General features: G+C 42.9%; 1 protein-coding gene across 3 annotated transcripts in view; it reads left to right on the top strand.

Annotated features, from left to right (window-relative positions):
• DDB2 (damage specific DNA binding protein 2) overlaps positions 1-15,655 on the top strand; it is a 24,094-nt gene extending 8,439 nt beyond the window's left edge. Inside the window, exons 4-10 of one of the 3 annotated variants that reach the window (XM_004436934.3) lie at positions 10,525-10,670; positions 11,999-12,098; positions 12,189-12,366; positions 12,696-12,838; positions 14,573-14,737; positions 14,890-14,935; positions 15,256-15,655. In XM_004436934.3, the coding sequence (XP_004436991.1) occupies positions 10,525-10,670; positions 11,999-12,098; positions 12,189-12,366; positions 12,696-12,838; positions 14,573-14,737; positions 14,890-14,935; positions 15,256-15,305 (828 nt within the window). In that variant the 3' untranslated portion in view covers positions 15,306-15,655. Of the gene's footprint in view, positions 1-10,524; positions 10,671-11,998; positions 12,367-12,695; positions 12,839-14,076; positions 14,303-14,572; positions 14,738-14,889; positions 14,936-15,255 lie in introns of those variants that run through there. The other 2 variants (XM_087423010.1, XM_087423011.1) reach the window with 2 other exon arrangements.

The following is a 15,655-nucleotide window of genomic DNA, read 5'->3' as shown; positions in this document are numbered from 1 at the left end:
AAATAAAGCTGCTATGAACATTCATGTACAAGTCTGTGTGTGGATATATGTTTTCATTTTTCTTGAGTAAATACCTAGTTGTAGGTGGCTGGGTTGTAGAGTTAGATGTCTTTTAAAGATATTTTTTATTTTTATTTATTTATTTATTTTTTTGTGAGGAAGATCGGCCCTGAGCTAACATCTGCCAATCTTCCTCTTTTTGCTGAGGAAGACTGGCCCTGGGCTAACATTCATGCCCATCTTCCTCCACTTTATATGGGACGCTGCCACAGCATGGCTTGCCAAGCGGTGCGTCGGTGTGCGCCCGGGATCTGAACCGGCGAACCCTGGGTTGCCGCAGCAGAGCGTGTGCACTTAACCGCTTGTGCCACCAGGCCGGCCCCTAAAGATATTTTTTATTTTTTTATTTTATTTTATTTGTGTGTGTGTGTGAGAGAGAGAGAGGAAGATTGGCCCTGAGCTAACATCTGCCAATACTCCTCTTTTTTTGCTGAGGAAGACTGGCCCTGGGCTAACATCCATGCCCATCTTCCTCCACTTTTATGTGGGATGCCGCCACAGCATGGCTTGACAAGTGGTGTGTCAATGCGTGCCCGGGATCTGAACCGGCAAACCCCGGGCCACCACAGGGGAGCGCGCGCACTTAACCGCTTGCGCCACCGGGCCTGCCCCCCCTAAAGATATTTTTTAAATGAGAAAAAAAAAAAACTTTACTATTTTCCCAGATATTTGCCATTTCTAGTGCTTTTCATTCCTTTGGGTAATCCAGATTTCCTTTGGTAACATTTTCCTTCTGCCTGAAGAAATTCCTTTAACCTTTCTTATAATGTAGGTTGGCTGGTGATGCATTTCCTTTTGTATGTCTGAAAAAGTCTTTATTTTGCCTTTTTGCAGGGGGAAGATATTTTATTTAGCTGGGTATAGAATTCTAGGTTCACAAGTTTTTTTTTCCTTACAGTACTTTAAAGATGATTTTTGATGTGAAGTCTGCTATCATTCTTATGTTCTTCTTTACATGATTTTTTCTTTTTTCTTCTGGCTGCTTTAAAAATGATTATGATTTGCTTGGTGTGTTTTTCTATATGTTTCTTCTGCTTGGGGTTCGTTGAGCTTGGATCTGTGGGTTCATAGTTATCAAATTTGGAAAATTTAGGCCATTATTGTTTCAAATAGTGCCCCCCCCCCACACTTTTTTCTGGGACTCCTATTACATATATGTTAGGCTACTGAGCATTGTCCTACAAGTCACTGATGGGTTGTTCATTTTTTTATCTTTTCCCCACTCTCTCTTTCATTTGGTATAGCTTCTATTGCTATGTCTCAAGTTCACTGATCTTTGCTCCTGTAATATCTAATCTGCTATTAATCCCATTCAGCGTATTTTTCATTTCAGATACTGTATATCATCTCTAGAGATTAAATTTGGGTCTTTTTTATATCTTCCATTTCTCTCTTCATGTTCATTATTTCCTCTACTTTCTTGACCATATGGAGTATTTTCATAATAGTCATTTTAATGTCTTTGCTAATTCTATCATCTGTGTCATTTCTGAGTCTGTTCTATTGATTGAATTTTTTTCTGGTTATGAGTCATATTTTCCTGCTTCTTTGCCTGCCTGGTAATTTCTCATTGGGTGCCAGACATTGTGAGTTTTACATTATTGGGTGTTGGATTTTGTTGTATTCTTTTAAATATTGTTGGGCCTTCTTCTGGGGTGCAGTTAAGTTACTTGTAATCAGTTTGATACCTTCAAGGTTTGCTTTTAAGCTTTGTTAATAGAGTTAGTGTATTAGTTTCCTATTGCCTTTATAACAAATTACCACAGACTTAGTGTCTTAAAACAACACAATTTCATTCTCTTACGGTTCTGGAGGTCAGAAGTCTGAAATCTTTTCACTGGACTATGGTCAAGGTGTTGGTAGGGCTGGTTCCTTCTGGAGGTTCTGAGGGGAGAATTTGTTTCCTTCCTTTTTTCGGCTTCTTGTGGCCACCTGAACTCCTTGGCTGTGGCTCCTTCGTCCATCTTCAAAGTGCATCACTCCAATTTCTGCTTCCATCATCACATTGCCTTGTCTTCTGAGTCTGACTCCTTCTGGGTTCCTTTTATAAGGACCATTTTGATTATATCAAATCCACCCAGATAATCCAAGATAATCTCCCTATCTCAAGATCTTAACCACATATGCAAAGTCCCTTTTGTCATCTAGGGCAATAATCACAGGTTCCAAGGATTAAGGCGTGGACATCGTAGGGGACCATTATTCAATCTACCTCAGTTAGCATGGGTCCAAGGCAGCCTGTAGTCTAGGTGTAAATTGGCCTCACCCTGAGGCAGCACCTTTCTGAGGAGTCAATGTTCTGTAGATTAAGAATCTTTTCATTCTGGATTTTCAGATTACAAACTGTTCTGAGGATTTCTCCTCCTTCTCATTTCTGGTGTTTTCCCCCCATAGCCGTGGATATTTTCCTCATGCACATTTACACAGTAATACTTACTCGAAGACTTGAGAGGGCCCCTCTGAAAATCTACAGAGTGCTCTCTCTGTGTGTCTCCCTCCTCCCCTGCATTTTGCCCTACAAATTCTTGCCATGTTGGCTTTCCCAAACTCTGTCCACTCCGCTCAGTGAGACTGCTAGGCTGTTTGGGTCCTCACTCCCTATGGTGCAGCCTGGAACCTGTATCTAGGCAGGAAGCTGCCCAATTGTGGGGCTACCTCATTTCTTTCCTTCCTGTCTTCTGCTGCCTATTGTCCAATGTCTGAAAACTTAATTCATGGGTTTTGTCCATTTTTCTAGTTGTTTAAGGCATGAGGATATATCTGGTTTCTGATACTCCATCATAGTTGGAAGCAGAAATCCACACTTAGTAATTTTAATAGTTTATCTGAAGATTTAAATTTTTTTCTTACACAATCCTGTCATCTAAAAATAATGAGAGGGCCAGCCCCGTGGCTTAGCGGTTAAGTGCGCATGCACCGACGCACCGCTTCTCCGGCCATGCTGAGGCCGCGTCCCAAATACAGCAACTAGAAGGATGTGCAACTATGACATACAGGTATCTAATGGGGCTTTGGGGGAAAAATAAATAAATAAAATTATTTATAAATAAATAAAAATAATGAGAGTTTGATTTCTTCCTTTACCCATACTTCTTTTTTGACTTATTCCATTGGCAAAGACCTCTAGTACTTTGGTTTTTTTTAAAGAAACCAGCAGCCTACTTTTTTTTTTTTTGAGAAGTTTGGCCCTGTGCTAACATCTGTTGCCAATCTTCCTCTTTTTTTTTCTTTTTTCTCCCCAAAGCCACAGTACATAGTTGTATATCCTAATTGTAGGTACCTCTGGTTCTTCTGTGTGGGACGCCGCCTCAGCATGGCTTGATGAGTGGTGAGTAGGTCCTCGCCCAGGATCCGAACTGGTGAATGCCAGGCCACCAAAGCAGAACGTGTGAACTTAACCGCTACACCACTAGTACATTGTTGAATATTGGCTATAAAAGACATCCTTGTCTTGTTCTTGATCATAGTAAGCTTTTATATTATATCATTAAGTATGATTTCTGCTGCTTTTTATTGTAAGATGTAATTTACCATTTTAACGTGTACAATTCAGTGGTGTTAAGTACATTCACATTGTTTTACAACCATTACCATCATCCGTCTCTAGAACTTTTTCATTATCCCAAAATAAAACTCTGTACCCATTAAACAATGACTCCCTATTACTCCCCAGCGCCACTAATCTGCTTTCTGTCTCTGTGAATTTGACTGTTCTACGTACTTCATGTAAATGGAATCATACAATATTTGTCCTTTTGGGTCTGGCTTCTTTCACTTAGCATAATGTTTTCAAGGTTCATCCATGTTGTAGCATGTATCAGAACTTCATTCCTTTTTATGGCTGAATAATCCACTGTATGGATATAGCACATTTTATTTATCCATTCATCTATTGATGGACATTTGGGTTGTTTCTACCTTTTCTGTCATGAATACACCTGCTATGAATGTTCATGTACAAGTTTTTGTTTGAACACCTGTTTTCTGTTCTTTTGGGAGAACTGAAACTATATGTCAGAGCTTATTTATTTTTAAAACATGTTTGTTTTTAAATACCTCTTATCAGATTGAGTTCCCCTTTTATTCCTAGTTTGCCTGAATTCTTATCATGAGTGATAATTGAATTTCATCAAATACTTTTTTGTTATCAGCATACGATTTTTATCCTTTATTCTGTTAATGTGGTAAACTACACTGATCGTTTTTTCTTTTGGTTTATTAGTTATATTCCATTTTCTCATGCAAATTTTCTCTTTTGGGTTGGCCCAGTGGCATAGTGGTTAAGTTTGTGTGCTCCACTTTGGTGGCCTGGGGTTCGAAGGTTCGGAACCCCGGGTGCGGACCTACATACCGGTTATCAAGCCATGCTGTGGTGGGCATCCCACATATAAAAAATAGAGGAAGATGGGCACAGATGTTAGCTCAGGGCCAATCTTCCTCAGCAAAAAAAGAAGGATTGGCATTGGATGTTAGCTCAGGGCTGATATTCCTCACTAAAATAAATAAATAAATAAATAAAATTGCTCTTTTTCCCTTCTTTTTTACCTTTACAATTATATCTGTAGCAAGTGATACTACTTCTTTTAAAAATTGTAGTGAAAGCACACAAGATAAAATTTACCATTCGAACCATTTTTTTTTTTTAAATAATTTTATTTTTCCCCCAAAGCCCCAGTAGATAGTTGTATGTCATAGTTGCACACCCTTCTAGTTGCTGTATGTGGGATGTGGCCTCAGCATGGCCAGAGAAGCGGTGCGTCGGTGCGCGCCCGGGATCCGAACCCGGGCCGCCAGCAGCGGAGCGCACGCACTCAACCAATAAGCCACCAGGTCGGCCCCCATCAGAACCATTTTTAAGAGTACGGTTCAGTAGTATTAACTTTTCACATTGTGCAACAGATCTCTAGAACTTTTTCATCCTGTAAAACTGAAACTGTATATCCATTGAATAACAATTCCCCATTTCCTCCTCCCCCCAGCCCTTGAGAACCACAATTCTACTTTCTGTTTCTATGAGTTTGAGCTACTTTACCCCTAAGTTTTGATGGTCTTATTGTGGTTATGCAAGGAGATGTTCTTTGTAGGAAATACACAGTAAAGTATTTGAGGGTGATGAGACATCATGTTGGCAATTTATTTATTATCAAGTGGTTCCAGAAAAACAATTCTTTGTGCTATTCTTGCAATTTTTCTGAGTTTGAGATAGTTTAAAAATAAAGTTAAAAAAAAACATTGATATTATTTCTTCCTTAAGTTTTTAGTATATTCACCAGTGAAGCCACCAGGATCTGGAATTTATTTTGCAGGAAAGTTTTTAGTTGTGAATTCAATTTCTTATAGAAATCAGACTGTTAAGATTTTCTCTTTCATCTTCTGTCAGTTTGGCAAGTTTGTATTTTTGTGTGTGTGTGTGTGTGTGTAAGGAAGATCAGCCCTGAGCTAACATCTGCCAATCCTCCTCATTTTGCTGAGGAAGACTGGCCCTGGGCTAACATCCATGCCCATCTTCCTCCACTTTACATGGGATGCCGCCACAGCATGGCTTGACACGCGGTGCGTCGGTGCGCGCCGGGGATCTGAACCGCTGAAGCCCAGGCCACCACAGCAGAGCGCGCGCACTTAACCACTTGCACCACCGGGCTGGCCCCAGCAAGTTTGTATTTTTCTAGGAATTTGCCCATTTCATCTAAGTTTTCAAATTTATTGACGTGAGATTGTTTATGATATCCTCTTATTATCTTTTTTTTTTTTTTTTTTTTTAAAGATTTTATTTATTTATTTTTCCCCCAAAGCCCCAGTACATAGTTGTCTGTCATAGCTGCACATCCTTCCAGCTGCTGCACGTGGGACGCGGCCTCAGCATGGCCGGAGGAGCGGTGCCTCGGCGCGCACCCGGGATCCGAACCCGGGCCGCCGGCAGCGGAGAGCACGCACTCAACCGCTAAGCCACGGGGCCGGCCCTTATTATCTTTTAAAATGTCTAAGATTTATGTTGATGTTCATTTCCCCATCTGTTAAATTGGTTATTTGTGCCTTCATGTTTGATCAGTCTCACCAGGGATTTATCAATTTTATTGATCTTTTCATGGAACCAACTTTTGGCTTTGTCCATTCTCCCCACAGTATATTTGTTTTCTGTTTCATTAATTTCTGTTTTTTATTTTTTCCTCTACTTTCTTTGGCTTTAGTTTCCTGTTAGTTTTACATCTTCTTGAGATGGATGTTTAAGTCATTAATTTTAGCCTTTCTTATTTTATTATGAATAAAGGTGCTATGAATATTTGTGGACAAGTTTTTGCATGAACATACATATTCATTTCTCTTGGATGTATATCTAGGAGTGGAATTGCTGGGTCATATAGGAACTTTATGTTTAATTTTTTGAGGAACTGCCAAAATGTTTTCCAAAGCAACTGCACCATTTTACATTCCCACCAGCAACGTTGGAGGGCTTCACTTTCTCTGCATCTTTACCAACACTTGTTTGTTTTTTTTCCAGCTTTATTGAGGCATAATTGACAAATAAAAATTGTATATATTTAAGGTGTACAATGTGATGTTTTGATACATGTATACATTGCAAAATGATTGCTACAATCAAGCTAATTAACATCTATCACCTCACATAGTTACCTTTTGTGTGTGTGTGCTGAGAACACTCAAGATCTACTCTCTTAGCAAATTTCAAGTATACAACACAGAATTATTAACTCTAGTCACCAGTTGTACATTAGATCTCCAGAACTTATTCATCCTGCATGATTGAAACTTTGTACCCTCTGACCAACGTCTCCCCACATCCTCCATTCCCCCAGCCTTGGCAACCACCATTCTACTCTCTGCTTTTATGAGTTCAACTTTTTTTATTTTTAATTTTTATTTTTTTTTATTTTTTTATTTTTGTGAGGAGGATCAGCCCTGAGCTAACATCCATGCTAATCCTCCTCTTTTTGCTGAGGAAGACCAGCTCTGAGCTAACATCTATTGCCAATCCTCCTTTTTTATTTCCCCAAAGCCCCAGTAGACAGTCGTATGTCATAGTTGCACATCCTTCTAGTTGCTGTATGTGGGACGTGGCCTCAGCATGGCCGGAGAAGCGGTACGTCGGTGCGCGCCCGGGATCCAAACCCGGGCCGCCAGTAGCGGAGCGCACGCACGTAACCGCTAAGCCACGGGGCCAGCCCTCAACTTTTTTTAGATTCCACATATAAGTGAGATCATGCAGTATTTGTCTTTCTGTATCTGGCTTATTTTACTTACATAACCATTCCTCCAGGTTCATCTGTGTTGTTGCAAATGGCAGGATTTCTTTCTTTTTGAAGGCTGAATAATATTCATATATGTATACATATCACATTTTCTTTATCCATTCATCAGTTGACTGACACTTAGGTTGTTACCATATCTTGGCTGTTGTAAATTAGGCTTCAGTGAACACAGGAGTGCAGGTATCTCTTTGAGATACTGATTTCATTTCTTTTGGATATGTACCTAGAAGTGGGATTACTGGATCATAAGATAGTTCTATTTTGAATTTTTTGAGGAACCTCTGTACTGTTTTCCATAATGGCTGTACCAATTTACATTCCCACTAACACAAGGGTTCCTTTTTCTCCACCTCCTTGCCAATATGTTATCTTTTGTCATTTTGATAATTGTCATTTGATAATTCTAACAGGTATGAGATGATATCTCATTGTAGTTTTGATTTGCATTTCCCTGATGATTAGTGATATTGAGCACCTTTTCATATACCTGTTGGCCATTTGTATGTCTTCTTTGGAGAAATGTCTATTCAAACCCTTTGTCCATTTTTAAATTAGCTCTGTTTTTACTGTATATCAATTTCAGTTATTATTATTATTTTTTAAAGATTTATTTATTTATTTTCCCCCCAAAGCCCCAGTAGATAGTTGTATGTCATAGTTGCACAGCCTTCTAGTTGCCGTATGTGGGACACGGCCTCAGCGTGGCCGGAGAAGTGGTGCGTCGGTGTGCGCCCGGGATACGAACCCGGGCCGCCAGCATCAGAGAGCACACACTTAACCACTAAGCCACAGGGCCGGCCCAATTTCAGTTATTTTAAAGTGTGTTTGGTAGTTCCAATATCTGGATCTCCTGTGAGTGTCTTTCAGCTGTTGTTTTTTTTTCTTAGTTATTGGTTATCTGGTCTTGTCTCCCAATATGCTGGATAATTTTAGATTTAATATCAAGCATTGTGTATGAAAACTTGTAGTGATAATTTGAAGTTCTGAGTGGTGTTATTTTCCTTCAGAGAGAATGAATTTTTTTCCTCTGGCAGGTGGGTATGGTGGAAGCAGACCACCATAATGTGATTGGAGATTGAAATTATTGGAATCTGGACTTCAGTCTTTGTGAGGGATGGTCTATTTCTAGTTTGCTCTTATTTCTAGGGTGTCAGGGGTCCTAACTAAAAGCTGGGTTTTTCCCACGATCTCTCCTCCTCAGCAGGTCTGAACTCCAGTTTTGGCCGCTCTCGCCCTGTGAGGCTGACAAAACCTCTGCTCGGCTTCTCAGACTTTAAGCCACCACTTTCTATTCCGCTTATAGGCAGTTTTCCTCTCTGCCTCTCAGCCGCAGCTCTCTAATCTGCACATGCCTCCACAGGAAAAGCAGCTTGCAAATGTCAGGCTCACCTTTCTGCTTCTCTCCTCGCTAGGATCTTGGTCTTCAAGTCCTTGACGCCTCAATAGCTCTCCGTTGACTTCAAAACCCTTTCTTTAAAGACATATATTTTATCTTCCTTTTCTACTTGTTCTCAACAGAAGGTTGGCCTGACACGAGCTACCCCACCATCACTGGAATTGGAAATTTCAAATATATTTATTTTTTGTATTTTTCCCAGGTTTTATTAGTCCTTCTCAGTGCAAGAGTTGGTCATAACCACTTAGTCTACCCTTGCTAGAAGAACACTTGTGCATTTTAACTTGAAATGTTTATGTATGTGTTTATTACTAATGCTTTGACATAGGGCCAGTCCCTTTCTTGGACTAACGGTCTGCTGATTAGGGTTCACCTGGTCTGACATAAACCACACCCATAATGTATTCTTTATAGGGTCTAGTTTCTATTTCCCTAAAGTGGAGACATAATTTAAAGATAGCTGTGAAGCCATCTGATTGCAGATTCTTTTAAACTTTTTAGCATTTCGTACCCTAATCATTTATAAGTATCGTACTCATGCTTGATTTGACAACTATTATTTATAGTTGTTATTATTTATAGATAAAACTTTTATCTAGTTTTTCCAAAGCATTCAACATGGCTTTCATAGAAATAACAGTGGTCTTTCTTTTTGCATTTATTTCATCAGTTTCATTAAATTACATTTAATTAAATGTTTAAAGTTTAAATGTTTACTAAATAACATGTAATTAAGTTATATGTTTAATTAGATTACATAATTACAGTGGAAAGTACATCTGGCATATACAGGTTTAAGAACAAACACAACTAACCCTTGGTAAGCATAGAACTCAGCTGGTGGGAGCAGATTATCTTACTAGCAGCAAGGGTTTGGCAGACCATGGCAATTGGTTAGAATGTTTTAGAGAGGAAATGGAAGGTGCCAGTTATTATGTTGAGCGAGTTAAGTGAATGTCGTGGAAGAGGCCCCGTGGAGGTCTGTGAGGCTGCGCTAGCAGCAGCACAAGGAAGAAGTGGAATAGGAGCTCTTGGGGATGTCAGGTTCTTCAAACAGTGCCTGATTCATAATAATCACTTAATAAAGTTACGTTATTGATGTTATCATGACTATTTTCATCATCCTTGTCTGGGATGTCTCGAAAAAGTAGGAAGGGGCTCAGATCTGACTCCTGCCCTCCTAACCCAGCCACTAGTCTGAGCTGAAGCTCTTCTAAAAAGAGCACTTTGTGGTAAACTATGGTACATCCACACAAGGAATACTTATCAGCAATAAAATGGGACGAGCTATAGATACACACAGCAACTTGGATGAATCTCAGGGACTTTATGCTTAGTGAAATGAAGAAGCCAGTCTCAAAAGGCTGCACACCATATGATTCATTTATATGACAGTCTATATAAGGCAAAACCATAGTGATGGAGACCAGATCAGGGGAGAAGGTTGGGGGCAGGGTGTGACTACAGTGGGAGAGCATGAGGAGTTTTAGGGAGTGACAGAACTGTTTTGAATCTTGATTTTGGTGGCGGTTATTCAAATCTATACATGTGTTAAAATTCATAGAACTGTATACCAAAACAACCAAATTTGCTGTATGTTAATTTAAAAAATAAAATTAAAACTAAAACCTTAAGAAATAAAGGGCACTGTGGAGAGCATCCTAGTGTCTAGGCATCTAAGCTGGCCTGGCCCCAAGTGCTGGCTGCCTGGCTCTTCTTTTGGGGCAGAGCATGTGTACCCAGGCCTCGTCCTCTTCCGGGGCCTTCATCACTCACTGGCTTTTTTCTTCCTCGTGCTAGATTGGAGCTGGAGGGAGCATCACTGGGCTGAAGTTTAACCCTCTCAATACCAACCAGTTTTTCACCTCCTCAATGGAGGGAACAACTAGGCTGCAAGACTTTAAAGGCAACACTCTCCGAGTTTTTACCAGCTATGACACTCTCAAGTGAGTAGTTAACTAGGAGGGAAAAGGGCTTCGAGGCTCTTGGTGTAGTTCTGGCGAGAGCACCCAGATCCTATTTCTTTTACTCAGACCTGGCACAGGGAAGAAAGGAAAGGTGTTAGCCACTTTTCACCCTTCCCTCTCTTTCTCAAACTCTTTCTTTAGCTGCTCTTACTCTGGGCCAGGTGGGTTACTGCTTTGGGGAGGGGTTCCAGAGCCTCAGCTCTTCTCAGCAAGGGAAGGGCTGAAGCTCTTCTGTACGTCATTCCTATATTAGACTGGACCTTGATTCTCACTAGATAAGTCAACATGGTGTTGGCCTCAAAAGCCACTTAAAGGTTGGAGCAGGAACTAAGAACTTCAGATTTTATTCCCTACATTTGCTGGGGTGTAATGACCCAACCAGGTCCTTGATGGAAGCTTAAATGGATAGAATCATGTCCATAAAGCACTTTGGACTCCCCAAGAGCAAGTGGCTGGAGAAACTACAAAATGCTTATCACTTTGATTTCTAGCCAGAGACACGACTAACTGCTCCCTAAGGAATTGAGGGTGTGGGAGTTTGACTAGCACTGCATGTCATCCTGGGCTGCCCACGGGATAAGAAACATCCGCGCAGTCAGGACAGGTGACTGGACAGACTCAGCTCCAAGTTACTCTTCCCCAAGAAACCCTCCCCCTCTTAAAGATGTTCATAGGGGATACAAAAGGCAGTGTAGCAAGGATTTGAGGGTTTGACAGAAAAATGTGAATCTGAGCTCTCCTCGCTGGGCATCAGGATCCCTGAGCACCCCCTATCCAATCCCTTCGTCCTCAAGTAGTCTGAGGGACAAAAGAGCAAGACAGAGCTTCTGGGTTGTGTGTGCTTTTTTCCTTCAATGCTCAGAAGGGGGCAGAAGTTCCTTTCTAGCACGCTCTGTGGAACAAAACTGGGCAGTCCCTGTTTGGTTTGTCATCTTTGGCTCACAGGTGCAGAGTGAAAGGATGAGAGCAATAAAGGAGTCTTTCTCAGAACCCAGGGCTGTAGGGGGCAGGCTAGGACTTGCCTTATGGCTCTGAGGTTTGGCTGCTTCAGGGACTTTTACTAGCTGAGGATCCTGGGCCCAGCAGTAACTGCACAAATTTCTAAGCCCCTCACCCCCATACCCTCTGTCTGGTGTGGATAAGTCTGAGTGTTCCTCATCGGGAGTCCATAGCAGGACAGGTTCATTCATTCATTCAACAAATATTGAGTGAATATTGACTATGCGTTAGACACCAGAGCTGCAACAGTGAATAAATGGACCTTGCCTCTGTCCCCAAGAATCTTACAGCACAGTCTTTCCCTCCAGCTTCTGGTTTTGCAGCCTTGATGTGTCTGCCCAAAGCCGAATGGTGGTCACAGGAGACAACGTGGGGCACGTGGTCCTGCTGAACATGGATGGCAAGGAGGTGCGTTCTCTGGAGCCCAGACCCTCTCTGTCCCTCCCATACCCCCAGCCTCGGTTCTGTGCCCCTCCTGAACCGAGCTCTTCTCTGCAGCTTTGGAATCTGAGAATGCACAAAAAGAAAGTGACCCATGTGGCCCTGAACCCGTGCTGTGACTGGTTCCTGGCCACAGCCTCCGTAGATCAAACAGTGAAAATCTGGGACCTGCGCCAGGTTAGAGGGAAATCCAGCTTCCTCTACTCGCTGCCGCACAGGCATCCTGTCAACGCAGGTGTGATATACCAGACTTCGTCCTTCCTGCAGGCTGCCCACATGACCGCTTCTGGGGTTTTCCCTCCAGTGTAGAAGCTGCTAGGTCAAACCTCGACCCCTGAGAGCATCAGCCAAGCTGATGTCTTGGGACCTTTCTGACTCTAGCTGCCCCCATCAGCTGCTGAGTTTCTAGAATGTTTTTGTTCACAGCCCAGGTTCACCTCCTCCTTTCCACCCCTGTGGAGAGAGGAGCAGGAGGGAGGGAGGCCCTGCAAGAGAAGGCCTGTGAGGGGCCAGGACAACAGGGGGCTGTGGTTTCTTTAGCTCAGGGGCTTTTCACTTTGCCAGCTTGTTTCAGTCCTGACGGAGCCCAGCTCCTGACCACTGACCAGAAGAGCGAGATCCGGGTTTACTCGGCCTCCCAGTGGGACTGCCCCCTGACCCTGATCCCACACCCTCACCGCCACTTCCAGCACCTGACGCCCATCAAGGTAAGTGATGGAGGGAGGGGAGCTGTGATCACGGGACAGATTGGGTCTGTGCAAGGTAGGGAGAGGGCAGATATGGAAGCCTTTAATCCCAGATCTCTTCCTGCCCTGACACAAAGCAGTCTCATCCCCTCGCTCCTCTGCTCCTTTGGTCCCACTTCTGCAATCCCATTTGCAGAAGTTTGCTGGGTTTTCTGTCTTTCTGATAAGCTATTTTCCTGTTATTTCAGCCCAGCCCCGATCTCCTCACTGGGCATTCTCTAAGATCTCAATCCTCTGTCCTGCCCTCAGCTGCAGTTAACTGTGTGTGTAGCTGATCCAAAGCTAACCTTAGCCTTCTCTCGCCTCATTCCCCAAGGCTTACAGTCTTCAAGTCTTGCGATTCCTTCCTGCCCATGCCCCCACGCAGTCTGACTCTGCCAGTTCTTCTGCTCTCCTAGTTGATATTCTTTTCCAGAACCACAGCCCCACAGCCCCTCTTCAGATCTCCAAGTTTCATGCTTGTACTTCTTTGGTCAGTATAGCATAGTGGTGGGGGCACTGGCCTCAGACAGGCAGACACCCCTGGGTTAGAATCTTTAGGCAAATGACTTAAATTTTGGGTTTCAGTTTCCTCATCTATGAAAAGGGAATAATAGTATCTAACTGACGGGCTGTTGTGAGGATGAATGAGTATACTTAAAGCACCATGCCTAGCACCTGCTGAGTACTCAGTAAATGGTGATGTAGTGTTAAGAGTGGCCTCCACATACCTCAGATCACATCCAAGCTCTTAATAACATCAAGTCCTTCACCGTAATAACCTGGTCCTTCACCAGCTGGTGTTCCCATTGACTCATCTGTCCTCATCCCCCACTTCATATCCAGCCAGGCCAACTTACAGCTTCCCAGGACTTGTTAGTGACTTATTTCCAAACCATTGCATGCACTACTTCTTCCTTCCTGCTAACCATGTCTATCCTCCTTCAAAAATTCCTTGAGAAGCTGTCCTAGGATAATCCCATCTGATTCTGACATTCCATTATAACTGCCAGATAGGTTATGGGTGGGGTAATCTGGGGAACATAGGTTTCCTACCCCTTTCAGCCACTAGTCATTTCATACTCAACTCTTCGTGGATGGAGGAGGGACAGTAATGGGGTTACTTCAGAACTCATGTCCTGTTTGGTTTTGGTTACCAGAGGCTTTATGCTTACCTCTGGTTAATATCTGGGTCAGGCTGATGTTAAAACATTTATCAGGGGCCGGCCCTGTGGCTTGGTGGTTAAGTGCGCGCGCTGCAATGCTGGTGGCCCGGGTTCGGATCCCGGGTGCGCATCGAGGCACCACTTCTGCGTCCATCCTGAGGCCAAGTCCCACATACAGCAACTAGAAGGATGTGCAGCTATGACATACAACTATCTACTGGGGCTTTGGGGGGAAAAAATAAAATAAATAAAATCTTTAAAAAAAAAAAAAAAAAACATTTATCAGTTCATATGATCTCAGGAAATGCAGAAGAGAGAGAAGGCCTTGAAGGTGTCCTAAGGGCCAGGGAGGCCAGCTGGGGGTTTAAAATTTGCAATGGTAGATGTACACACAATTGAACCATTCTTGTAGTTTCATATAGGTCTTGTCTCCATTATTAAATTGTTGGCAGTTGTATTAACAATTGTTGTTAGTGGCAAAGAATACTTTTGATGTCCCTCTTGATAGTGTTCTGCATTTACTCTCATGACCGGCCTCTCCATCTCCCAGGCAGCCTGGCATCCTCGGTACAACCTCATTGTTGTGGGCCGATACCCAGATCCTAATTTCAAAAGTTGTACCCCCTATGAATTAAGGACGATCGATGTGTTTGATGGAAGCTCAGGGAAGATGATGCATCAACTCTATGACCCAGAATCTTCTGGTATCATTTCGGTGAGGCTTGGGACCTCAAATAATGATGGGAGGAAGTAGGGATTTAACCTACCTTATTGACCAAATATAACCAGAAATTAGTCCTTGGGTGCTCGTCTTTATCTCTGCCAATACCTTCACCCCCTCCTCATCTTATCCCCTTGTCTCTGCAGCTCAATGAGTTCAATCCCATTGGGGACACGCTGGCATCTGTGATGGGTGAGTGAAGTAGGTTGTATCTCAGACTGGCCAAGCCCAACCCACTCCTCAAAGTTCAATGCAGGCTAACCTCAGCTTAGCCCTGCTACCCTGCCACATTCACCCCAGGGTAGTAGTCAATAAAGAAGATAACCAGGAGACAGTGGTCTCTTTGGTCTAGGCCCTCCATTCCTCTTGCTTTGTCTTGGTCATGGCAATGCCTGGCTGCTGTCCAATTTCCTGGTATTTCCTTACCAAGTCCTAGGTTCCCTTGGCCAAGCCCCAAGCTCTCAGAGACTGATAGTGGAAGGTTTGAATCAGACTGGTCTCACTCCTCCTAGGTTATCACATTCTCATTTGGAGCCAGCAGGAAGCTGGGATGCGGAAATGAGAGACATTAATGAAGGTGTGGGCCAAGCAAGGCTTAGAGCCACAGGAGAACAAGTCCTGCGAGAAGAGGCGGCTATGTGTTCAAGGGCCAAAGGTATCCAAGTCTTAGGGTTGAAGCAGGGGCACTGTGGCATGGAACACTGTGGGACTGGGACACTGGCATGTTACTGTTCTGGACTCAGCTCCAGAAACTTCTCTAAAGTTGGCGACCCAGCTGCTCTAAGGGTCTCTGCTGTATATAGCCTAGAGCCAAGCTACTTTTTTCCTCTGACGTGCAGTGGCAGAGTGATCAGGAAGTGGTTTCCGATGTGTGTTCACTGTTGACATGGCAATAAAACCATACCTAGCTGA

This window comes from Ceratotherium simum, chromosome 34 (genome assembly GCF_057802395.1).
Source record: "Ceratotherium simum simum isolate JZ-2026a chromosome 34, ASM5780239v1, whole genome shotgun sequence".
Classification (NCBI taxonomy): domain Eukaryota; kingdom Metazoa; phylum Chordata; class Mammalia; order Perissodactyla; family Rhinocerotidae; genus Ceratotherium; species Ceratotherium simum.
Note: the sequence above shows the minus strand (reverse complement) of the source record. Positions and strands in the feature narration are given on the sequence as shown.